The sequence below is a fragment of the Gorilla gorilla genome, chromosome 7 (genome assembly GCF_029281585.2).
Source record: "Gorilla gorilla gorilla isolate KB3781 chromosome 7, NHGRI_mGorGor1-v2.1_pri, whole genome shotgun sequence".
Lineage (NCBI taxonomy): Eukaryota > Metazoa > Chordata > Mammalia > Primates > Hominidae > Gorilla > Gorilla gorilla.
In genome coordinates, this window is record NC_073231.2 from 88,810,060 (window position 1) to 88,822,598 (window position 12,539).

A 12,539-nucleotide genomic window follows, 5' to 3' on the forward strand; every position below is an offset into this window, starting at 1 on the left:
GATGCTATATTTACTCATATAAATTTTAAATGGCTTTTACATTTTAAACTGTAATAAACAGGACTCCTAATGGTAATGGAAACTCCTTTTCCCTGCTCTCCTTTACTCTCTATGGAGGGAGACATTTGAAATGAAAGTGATAAACTTTGATTACTCTGTGATGGAGCAGATCCTTGAGAAGTCCAGAGAGGATGAGGCATTAACCTGAATTTTCCCAGCCCTGTTTCTGATTTTCATCTCCCTTCTCACTTTCTTAGTATGTTACAGAAGAATCAAGTGACAAAAACTACATCAGCCTCCCATAGAATTAACCCTTAAAATTACTTTAACTCTACCTGTGGTGACCTGGCATTTTTACCTTATCACTTTAAGAGCGCTTGCCCTTGAAATGCAGAATCTTTCTCATCTCCTACCAAGAAGATGCAATTAGGCTTGGTTATATAACAGATGACAAATTTTGTAAAGGCAATAGTTAAGTGCCATAATTCAATAAATAAATAAATAAGCACTAAAGATTTTAAAATGGCATTTGATTATTCTAAAAGGTTTAAAGAAGCATTGCTAGGTCATCATCATCATCAGCTCCTATAGATGATTCCATCAAATCATGGAGTATCAGGAGGCTATTACAAAACACAAAGCCATCAGGGGTGGTTCTTTTAATTTCCTGGAATAACTCACAGAAGTTGTCAGAGGTAGATTGTATTTCTTACCTCTAAGTCATTCATTTGTTTAACAAGTATTGCCTGGTACTATTCTGAAGAAAGCTGAAGATGAAGCCTCTTCCTAGTAGGAAATTTATTGCCTCTAAGACGGTCCTAATTTCAAAATTAATAGGCCTAAAAAAAATTAATGGTTTAACTTTCTACTACCTAATGCCAGATGTAATGGGAATAAAATTGCCAGAATTGAGTCAGGACTGTATTCTGCACACACACAGAATATATGCATATTATATATGTATACATATTATATATGTAATATATATAATACATATATAATACATACATAATACATATATAATACATATGTTATATATACGTAAACATATATACATATATAATGCATATATAATACATAATATGCATATATTCTGTGTGTGCATATATACATATTGTGTATATATATCCTGTATATATATATGACTGTATTCTGTTGTTCAGAGAGCCAAAGACTTGACTGCCCCCACTGACCAACTTAAAAAAAATAGTATAACCCCTATATTTTAGCAACCCAACCTATCTCTGCCATTCATGGCCTTATTAAAATCCTTTTGTAAAAAATATATGTATATTTCAGGTCTATATAATCTCATAGAGCACAGAAATTTATGAAAGACATACAAGATCCTTGAAACATCTGGTTTTCTTTCTCTGTTTTTAATTTGTTCACAATGAGATTTAACACACCAGTCTATTATGAGTCTTACCACATGTTTTGATTACTCTTGTTACAGATTGAGGAACAGAATACCATAGGTATCTCTTACCGTTTGATTCCACGATGGTGATATTGGCAGAGGCACTGTCATTTCCTAATTTGCTGATCACTTTGCACATATACTCTCCAGAATCAGCCAGTGATGCTTTGTTAATGCGAAGTTCTGACTTCCTATAAGATCAGGACCAAAGTGGTGTCAGTATATATCACAGAAACCCAATAAATATAAATACATACTTTTCTATGCTTTCAGAGTTCTCAAACTGCCTCTCCCCACCTTACACATATGTTAAAATACAACTTCCGTTACATTGATCTGACCTCATGATTTTACCTAGAGTAAAAGTAAGATGCATCACATTTAAGTTATACCATGGATTTCATCTCAATTTTATCACCTAAATCAGTAGTTTAAAGGAAGTCTTCTGTAGTTTTTCTTTTTACTCCCTTATCATCACCAATAACTGTGTTATACTTTAGATTTTTAAACCCAATTGGTAAATTTTCTTACTTTTCTATATCCAAATGCCATCAGCCACTAGGGTTTAGGAAGAGAGAAATGTGTAAAATCATTTCCTACAAGTCTGTTGACACTTACTGAAGGTTAGAATAGATTTTAAAAATACTGTGCACTCTTCTTCTCAGTAGAGTAACGTCAAGAATAATGTTAATTTTGAATGAAGAGGATTTATCAATTCCAAAAGGAAGGGAATTTTTCTTTCCTTAAGATTCTCATTGCTGGGAGCATAGTACCACATGAAAGGTTCTTAATACTGGAATAAATATTTGGGCAACATTATCACACAGTTTTATAAAACTCTGAATATTACATCAACATTCACTTTTTTTTTTTAACATGGGCAGCATTGTGATTTGCTGTGTCTGTGTTTTACTGTTGCACATAACCCATAATTTAAGCAGTCTCCAAGATATAAGAACTCAGAACAGCAGGGATTGGCTCAGAGTTTACTGAATTCTTTCTAAAGAATTATTCTAAAGCCTGGTGTGGTGGCATGCCCCTGGAATCCCAGCTACTTGGGAGGCTGAGATGAGAGAATCACTTGGGCCCAAGAATTCAAGGCTGTAGTGTGCCATGATCATGCCGGTGAAGGGTCACTGCACTCCAGTCTGGGCAGCAGGGTGAGATCCCTATCTCCAAAAAATAATAGCAATCCTTCTATGCTCTAGCCTGGTAACTGTGATTTATTGGGCTCTTAAGGGGATAATGACAAGGGAGAAAACAAAGGAGGAAGAAACAACAGCAATCCTTCTGGTTGCAAATCTCCCACGTTATACTTTACTAGTTTTCTGGTGAATTTTCTGGTCTTCTTGTCACACATTAATGTTAACTGAGAAAAATCAATTGTTCCAAATATAATTCCTACTAGTATCCTCCAGTCTATCTGATTGAACCACCCAAAGTTCCACATGTAGGCCCCCTGATCTTCCACCTCTGTGCTTTTGTCTGTGTCATTTTTTCTTCCTACAATGGGGGTCCCGCATTCCTATGCATCAAAATCTCAGCTGACCTTCCAGGGCCATGTCAGGTGCCAATTGCTTCACCAAGCCCCTCCTGGTCATGTAGCTGGAGCTGCTACCACGTGTCTAAATTCTGACAGCCCTGAGTACGTCTCTCATGAGAGTTCCTTCAGTATGTCTCATCTCTTGACCTAGGACATATACTCTGGAGAGTGTAGCTATAATGTCAACTTCTTGCTAGTCTCATGGAGCATACATCAGGCTATGCTTTGTCTTCAGACATTATTGAATAAATGTGTGAATGAATGAATAAAATATCTGGATGTTTGCTTAAGTACTCAGCAGAACCTAATATTTCTAAGGCTGGTTGGGAGGAAAGAAAAATGCCATAATGAGAGGGCAAAGACCATCAGAGGTGGTCCAGACCAGGGGCAGTGGTGGTCAAACCAACATAGGGGTTGAAAAGTTAACTTCACGGCTGGGAGCAGTGGCTCACGCCTGTAATCCCAGCACTTTGGGAGGCCGAGGAAGACAGATCACGAGGTCAGGAGTTCGAGACAAGCCTGGCCAATATAGTGAAACCCTGTCGCTACTAAAAATACAAAAATTAGCCAGGTGTGTGGCATGAGCCTGTAGTCTCAGCTACTCAGGAGACTAAGGCGGGAGAATCATTTGAACCCGGGAGGCAGAGGTTGCAGTGAGCCGAGACCACACCATTGCACTCCAGCCTGGGTGACAGAGTGAGACTTGGTCAAAGAAAAAGAAAAAGAAAAGTTAACTGCGCTAGTCGGGACTCAATGATGTCAACAGGTAAACCTGAGGTAATGAAGCAATGTGTTCCACATTCAAATAAATTTGGAAAATATTAGGTGAAATAAAGACAGGCTTTTCATTATCTTTAATCTCACAGGATTTCTCAGCATCTTGAATATGCTGATGTACTCTGACTCCCCGAAAAGGGATATATTATTTATTTTCTCTCAAACTTCTTTGACCATGGAATCCTTTTCATTCACAAGGCATATCTGTTAATGTTTTCTGAAAATAATGGTCCACGGAACAAAGTTGACAAAAAGTGGACGTAATTTAACAGCCTTATCTATCTATGGAATGGGGAGACCACCAAGGGCCATTTAAAGAATAGACACACATCAATCAGAGACATTATTCATAGGAAAGTTTCCCCGAAGTAAATCCCTATAAGCCAAAATGGGCCTTTTGATGACAAGTATCTTTGCAAATAGATATGTCTTAACAATAAAATATGACAACTTTTAAAATTATCAAAATAAAACAATATTAGAATATCACCCAATGCAGGCTGTATTAATTTTGGGGCTGAATTTTGGAGCGTTCAAATACCGTATGATTTTTTAAATGGATTATCAGCTATTTATCTACTTTGATCATATATGACAAGTTTCCTTCATGACAGATACCTCTGAAAAATAGTGAGAAAAAAATGGATAAGCACTGTAAGATTTTCCAGCCCAACATTTAGCATGGTTTGCTGGAAGAATTTTCATGTATAACCATGAAACCACTAGCAATAATAGATAAATTATGAACAATATCAGGGTGGGGCATAGTATCTTGATTTTCAATGCCACAGAAGGAGCAAATTTCTAAAGTAAGAAAACTGTAGCTTTTCTTAAGTCCCCAAATTCTGAGATAAGATTACAACAACATCCCAAGAATTTACAACTGCAAGATTATTACAACACCCTCAAGAACAACCTTTCTTTCCTATTTATACAAATCTAGGAACAATCCTGTTTGTATGTAAAGACCCCTTTCTTGACCCAATGCAATTAACATTTTAACTATTGAACTAGATGGAACTATAAGAAAACATGGTAATCATATTTACAGTTAACATAATCTTAAAGGGATAAGTCTTAAAATCAAACTTCTCCTAATAGGCCTTGGCACTGTTTCCTGGAATACTATTCCTAGTAATGCAATCAAATGTTAGGCTTTAACTTTAAAGAGAGATTTAAAAAAATGGTTCTATGCTAAAATAAATGTTGCTTTAAAAAAAGGTAAATAGGTCTCTTTACAACAATGCATCTCAGTGGTTTTTTGCAAATCTGTACTGTGAATTTCTAAGGCAGCCATGACATGTGGCCATGGAATCTTTTCTATGGAGAACACCCTTGGGAATCCTAGGACAGAACATCAATGGGCCAAGACTAAGATTCAATTTGATCGAGATAAGCATCACAAGTACATTCACGTTCGAAAACTGGTGACATAAATACAAGAGGAGATATCCCTCGACTACAATATATGCAGAAATAAGGATTTCTAATTAGCCACATGCTTATTATTAACCCATTGTTAAAACTATTTTTAAGAAGAAAGAACAAAAAAACCTTATGTACTCTTTAGCCAAATTAATATTAAAGCAGAGCATCAATCAACTTGGATAAAAGCCTCAATACATTCCTCACTGGCTGGATCATATCTAGAATGCTGAATTATACTTTGGAATGATATTTGATGATAAAAAAACATAATTAAAGGACTTTAGAAGAGGGTGATCAGAATTGAATAGGGCCTAGAAATCTTATCACTAGAGAGGATTATGTTAAAGAAACAGAGGTCCCACTGGCAGACAACTATGAATGAAATATGAGTAGCTATTTAAATGTATTTCCTGGATGCATATGGAAAAGAAAATTATTTGGGATTGCTAAGTCTTACAGGAAAACTAAGTCTTACAGGAAAAAGGAAACATGTTTTGAATGATATTACATAGAAGCACTTTTCTGAGCATTCAAAAATGTATAGGGTGTCTTGTGAAAGAGTTAGGTTTTCTCTTTGGAAAGATTCAAGTCTGGATAGCCACCTGCCAAGCACATTCTTACAAGAATATCTCTATGCAGAGAAAGATTAAATTAGATCAGTGGTTTCAACTATTTTTTACAACAAAATCCTGTTTTAAAATGAAAGCTTAAATCAGAACCTCATATTCAAAAATATCACACAGAAAGTGTTCCAGGTCAGAGTGACTGGTAATCCTTTTTGCAATTCAATAGAAATTTAGGACTCTATAGAGACATCATTGGAAAACCACTGACCTCAAGGAGCATAAAGATCCCTCTGAATTCTAATGATACATTTAACTATGGGATTCATCCAGCCTTGTGTCCTAGAGTAAGGACAGAATGTAGTAAGAGTGCAGAATGAGCCAAATCTTCCTTGAAAATTATATATTGCAAAAAGATTTGGGGCTTTGATAAGTACGGATACAACAGTCTTCTTTTTCTCTTTTCTGTAAGATACCATACTCTGTCTATGAGAAGGAAATTAGCTTGGAAAGACTACTTGATTCCCTTATAGTCATAAATTTAACTTTTTGCTCTTTAATTGATGAGTTTTCTAGGGATCTGGAGGAAGGTTGGTGTTTCAATGGATTTTTATTTTCTAAAAATATTAAATGAGTTAATTCATGTAAAGTGTTTAAAATAATTTTTGCAATATAGTAACTTCCCAATAAGTGTTAGCTATTATTATAGTAATTACATTCTATATTCCTGAAATATTTGGATTTTCATAATAAGCATGCATTACTTTTAGAATAAGAAAAAACAGTACAGTGTAAAAATAAATTAATGTGAAGTAATTTGAAGATAAAAAGTTCTGAATACTAATTTCCTTTTCATTTTTTTAATATCAGAAAGCACACTGTGTTTTTTACTGTGTGCTCACTTACAAGGTGAATTCAAGGTTCCATTAGCTATTATTTAGTTTAGTTTTATTTTAACTCGATTATTCTACCATAGTTACAGGCTAAGGCAACTTAAACACATATGGGGAAGAACTCTTCTGTTTATACAGTTTTGGTTCCCTGACCCCTAAGGAATTATATAGACAGTGTTTGTGTGTGTGTGTGTGTGTGTGTGTGTGTGTGTGTCCAACACTGCTTCAGATAGTGTAAAACTGCTCATCGTGAAAAGGACAAAGAAGTGAAAGAGGAAATTATGATTTTTTTTAAGTATAGAGACGAGGTCTTGCTATGTTTCCCAGGCTGGTCTTGAACTCCTGCGCTCAAGAGATCCTTAGTAGCAGGGACTGCAGGTACACACCACTGTGCTTGGCTAAAAGAGAGGCTTCTTAAGCAACAGAACCAGTCACTGTACCAAGTGCCTCACATAAACCATGTGGAATGCCACTGAGGATTCCCATTTTCTACATAAGAACATTGAGATTTCATTATATATAAAGTTCAAGTGATCTGCCAGAGTTGCTCAGCTAATATGAGAAAAAAATGCACATAAACTTTTTCCATTATAAAGTCAAAAAAAGCAACCAGTAAAAATAGAGGAAATAATTATAATATTTGTCCAATGTAACCAATGACAGCCAATTTTAAACAAAATTAAAATATGTAACAGCTGAGGCAAAATTAATGGTGTCCAAAAGTGTGTGAAACATACAAATAATAGGAAGCCAGTCTTTAATAAAGCTAAGATAGGACAAGTATTTAAATGAGGTCAATCTGCCAGTCCTCACATATGAATCTGTCATACGCCAAGCTTTTTAACCAGTTTTCTTGATCAAAATCATCCACCAGTCAAAGAAAACAAGAACAAAGACATAAGCAGACATATAACATGAGGGTAGTTTCCATTTCTTTTCATTGGCCCCACACATGGGTTAGCCAAATAAACAAAGGCTCAATGGGAATTCAAAAATCATACAAAGAACACGTAGGAATGTAGTTTTTAGTAGGACCGTGGGCAAAACAAGGGTAAGATTTTACAAAATAATAGAAATTGCATATTGCTGTGAAATTGTTCCACTAAACACCAAGGGATTAAAAGGATATGTTGGCTGCTATGCATAATCTGATTATAAGAAGTGTGAAAAAGAAGTCAAGACTTAGGATTGGGAAAGAGTCAAAGTATTTAATTAAAGAGAATCCCAGAAAAATCTTACACCTCAAACTAAACTTCACCTCTGCTTGGTTGATCATAGCCTAAGAAAAAGTTTAAGTCAAGTAACCAACTAACAACTGCAAAACACTAATAGTCTGAATATCTTAGTAATTAAAAATCATTAATAGTAATATATAAATGCATCTGAAAAATAAGAATCTTTTAATTAAAGACATTATCCTAAGCATGCCAGAGCCCTATGTTCTGACTTCTAACTTTATGTAGCATAATCACAAACGTCTGTTGAAAAAACACTAGACTTAGAGTCAGACCTATTTCAAATCTAAGTTTAACAATTCATTACCACTATGATCTACAGGAAGAAACTCAGCTTCCTTCATTTTCGGGATATTAATGTTTTAAATGGGTATAACAATAATTATATTCCTTCTACTTATATTTACTGGATAAATTGAAATAATAGAACACCTTGCAAATGTTAATTAAATTGAGATTCAGTTGGATCCTTTAATCTTAAAAAAACTGACAATGCTCTTTTTTATAAAAAGACACAATTTTAGAAATGACAAAATACCCAATTCTAAAAACTGATAAGATGATCGCTTATCAAGTAGCTGTCCACTCTATACAAAGTATGTCTTATTTTTAGATCAAATATGTTAACTGTTTTGCTGCAAGTGATTTATGGTTGCATCACTTCAATACATTTTTCCCCATTTAATTCTTTCCAGCAAGACTATTGTTTAAAAGAAGTAATTTCTAACTATTGCCCTTTCTGGTATAATGGGATTTTATTAATATGTAGACAGTGCTCTTAGCTGTCTGGACCTATGAAGCCAATATGAAAATGCTTTTCTGAATACTAATGATACTTTTATATGTCATCGAAGCCATGTAACAAATTACCTCTTTAAGTATACATGTACCTTTTCTAAAGCCTATTCATTCTAGTCAGTTCACTTTTTTAAAAAATTCATTTTCTCATCTTATCTACCGAACTTCATTTGCTTCTCTCCAGGTAGCATCAGATTGAATATCTGCAATGTGAGATGCTTTCTTCTAGATGAAATTCTCCTCCCTCCCTTCCTCCTCGCCTGCTCTAACAGTGTTTCAATACATGACTTCCAGAATTTCCCATGTTTCATATAAGACTGAACTAGATAATCTCTGTACAATCTTATGACCCCCGCCCCTGGGCACAGAGATTGTAATGCCCTATACCTCTTTAATTTCTCCACAGTCCTAGCATAAAACCTTTCATGGGCACTGAAATATTACTGGTATCCTTTGACAGCCACGTAGAAATAAATGAGACATTACCCTGTATGTAGAGATAACTTCATTTCTTACTAACTTGTCTGATGAAAAGCAAACACCAAAATCCATTCCATCCAAAATCTAGGAGTATTTTTTTGTCCTGTTAAACTTCTTTATAAGAATCATACTTATCTTTTCAATTCATTCATTGTATTTCCTCCTCCCCTCATGCACATATGCTGTTAAACATGAGACTTAGAGTCAGACCTATTTCAAATCTAACTTGAACCATTAATTACCACTATGATCTACAGGAAGAAATTTAACTTCATTCTCAGTATATTACATTTTTTAATGGGTATAACAATAATAAACTCAGCTCTCACTGAGTCTCTTACTAGTTATATGACTTGAGGCAAAGCAGAACACTTTTTTGACCCTCAATTTCCTAATCTGCAAAATAAGATAGTTGCCATGTGCTGCTGAACTGCTACATATTGGAATAATGTAAAAAAAAATTAGTAATATTAGGTATAAAAATGCCATATCTCTTTACAGTATTATATTTTGTATCTTTGAAGTACCACCTGCTGCAGAAAGTGATACAACCCTTTCTTTTACACTTTATTATACTTCCAAAGCTATAGATCTATCTGACATGATCAATAACTAGAGTCAACATGTAGTTAATAAAGTATGTAGCTAATAAAACCACAGAAACTAGAAAAAAAATTACAGTCATCAGAGCAAAATCTTTGATAAGATTAAATTTAATTCTCATTGTAATCACTTTGCTCATGAATGTGTAACAACTTTCTGGTTAATGTCCTATAAAATCAAAGTATAGGAGATTGTTCTGTTGCTTCTGTTACCATACTTGGGGGTTCACTGGAACCCTGTGAGATATGAGTGCAGAAAATGTCATCTTTGAGTTTGGAACCACTATTATACATGTCACGTTGATTAAAGGACTCTTTAGAAGCAAAAATCTAACCCACTTTTCTCTTCTCTGATGTCAAAATGTAGTTTGATATTAGAAGAAATGATTCTTAAGTAAGGAAGTAAATAAGAATGAAGAGTGTAGGGATGATAACAGAGTATCATTTTAGAGTAGATACAGAATGCATCAACCAAGATGTTACAGGAATCACATGAAGCCCTGTCAAATATGGACCTCCTCGGGGAGGGTAGGAACATGTAAAATTCTTGCTACCTAAGATTACCTAATTTTAAAATCTGCTAGAGTGATGATGTGCTTTATCAGCAGTGTCAGTTAAAAATTCTTATTAGATAAAATTATATCATTAACCCCTTGTTAAAAAATAGTCTGAATTCAACTGGATACATTCCAATTCTTTCCATAAATCTAAGTATTCACTGAGCTTTACAATGAAGTTGTGATTTTAACTGTGTAAGGCACTGGTACTCTAAATTATCATATGCATTTGTCTTATTTTAAAGAAATTGCATTTTTTTTTTTTTGAGATGGAGTCTCGCTCTGTTGCCCAGGCTGCAGTGCGGTGGCGTGCTCTTGGCTTACTGCAACCTCCACCTCCCGGGTTCAAGTGATTCTCCTGCCTCAGCCTCCCAAGTAGCTGGGATTACAGGCGCCCACCACTCCCAGCTACTTTTTGTGTTTTTAGTAGAGACAGGGTTTCACCATGTTGGCCAGGCTGGTCTCGAACTCCTGACTTCAGGTGATCTGCCCTCCTCGGCCTCCCAAAGAGCTGGGATTACAGTTGTGAGCCACCGTCCCGGCCAAGAAATTGAATTTTAGGATCTATTACTATAACAGCATCAACCACTAATGCTCTCTTCCTTCTTCCCTTCCATCTCTTCTTACTTCCTACAGTTCTTTCTCCAGCCATCCTTTATTTCCTTCATCAATAAGATGTAAGAACCACAAGAATTCCTGCCTATGTGATAACATGATTTTTTGTCATTATATAATGAAACAGCTTTTCACTTATTATCTATTATGTTTCTGATAGTAAATTCACTTATTAGGGTCTAAATAACATTTATATGTTATCTTATTGCTGGGGGCAGTCTCTACTATTTTATGCATTATACTTACCCTGGCTTTTTTTGTATCTTGATATTTTGTGGTTTGTTTTTTCGATTCAATTCATTCCCATTCTTGAACCACTTGAATCTGAGAGAGGAGTATTCAGAACTGGTTTCACACCGAAGGACTAGTTTGGAACCTGCAGCCGATTCCTGGCTTTTCATCTCTTTCAATCGGGGAGGCAAGGCTAAAAGAAGAAAAGAGAACGAAAAACAACTCTGATCACCAGGCAATCTTTCAAAGAGAAACATTTAATCTGGAGTTAGCCTGATCAAGGCACCATTCCAAAGGTTTTATTAACAGAGAGAAAAACAATTTCAAAATGGATGAGCGAAAATGGATCTCATCTTGGAGAAAAATAAAATGCCCAAATAAAATATACTCAGAAGCAGAGAACCAAGATTAGAAAATTATTCCTTAAAAAAATTCTAGATAGTTTCAAGCTTTATATTCTCTGATGCCATTAAGAATCCTGAACGTTGGTAATTTCAAGAACCAAAAGCCTGTGTTAAAGGAGCGTATGTAGGCCGGGCACGGTGGCTTACGCCTGTAATCCCCCAACTTAACGGAGGCTGAGGCAGGAGGATCACTTGACCTCAGAAGTTGGAGTCCAGTTTGGGCAACATGGTGAAACTCCATCTCTATGAAAATACAAAAATTAGCTCGGCATGGTGGCATGTGCCTGTAGTCCCGGCTACCTGGGAGGCTGAGGGGGAAAGACCACCTGAGCCCAGGAGGTCAATGCTGCAGTGAGCCATGATCCCACCACTGCACTTCAGCCTGGGCAACAGAGTGAGATTCTGTTTCAAAAAGAAATTAAAAAAAATAAATAAATAAAAAGGAGAATATGTAACCGGGCCATTATTTTTAAAGCGTGTTCACATCCCAAATCACAGTGTATCACAGTTCTGTGAATAGGCGCAGGAAGCATCACATCCATTTTTAAAATCGGGAAGTTTAGTTTCAGAGATAAGTAAGCGGCTGACTTTATCCATGGTTACAAAGTTTGTGGGTACTCAGAGCTAGGGCTCATTTCACTATCCTATCAGAGGGGACCAAAGAACACAGAAAACCCATCAATCTTAACAATGGCTCCTTTCTTCAAGACAGAAATTCTCTGATACTATCACTCTTTGACTGGACCTACACAGTTGCTATCCCATACACAATGAATGGACCATTCCAGATGACCACTACTCACAACAAATTCTCTCTTTGATTGGATTTAGTGCATCTAAATAGTCTCAACAGAGACTGTGAGTACTTAAATTATGCATTAGCTTGGAGAATACATTAAACACCTACATACCATTCTTATTTTAAGCAAGACTGCTTAAAAATATGTACCAAAATACTTGCAGATAAAATGTTACAATATCCAAGATTTGCTT

General features: G+C 35.5%; 1 protein-coding gene across 7 annotated transcripts in view; it reads right to left on the reverse strand.

The window, feature by feature from the left end:
- Positions 1 to 12,539, reverse strand: part of NRG1 (neuregulin 1) — a 220,112-nt gene that overhangs the window by 161,136 nt on the left and 46,437 nt on the right. For all 7 annotated transcript variants that reach the window (XM_019032755.4, XM_019032753.4, XM_055349438.2 and 4 more), the window contains exons 2-3: positions 11,158 to 11,335; positions 1,490 to 1,611 (exon numbers count right to left, since the gene is read on the reverse strand). In XM_019032755.4, coding sequence (XP_018888300.1) covers positions 1,490 to 1,611; positions 11,158 to 11,335 — 300 coding nt within the window. The remainder of the gene's footprint in view (positions 1 to 1,489; positions 1,612 to 11,157; positions 11,336 to 12,539) is intronic.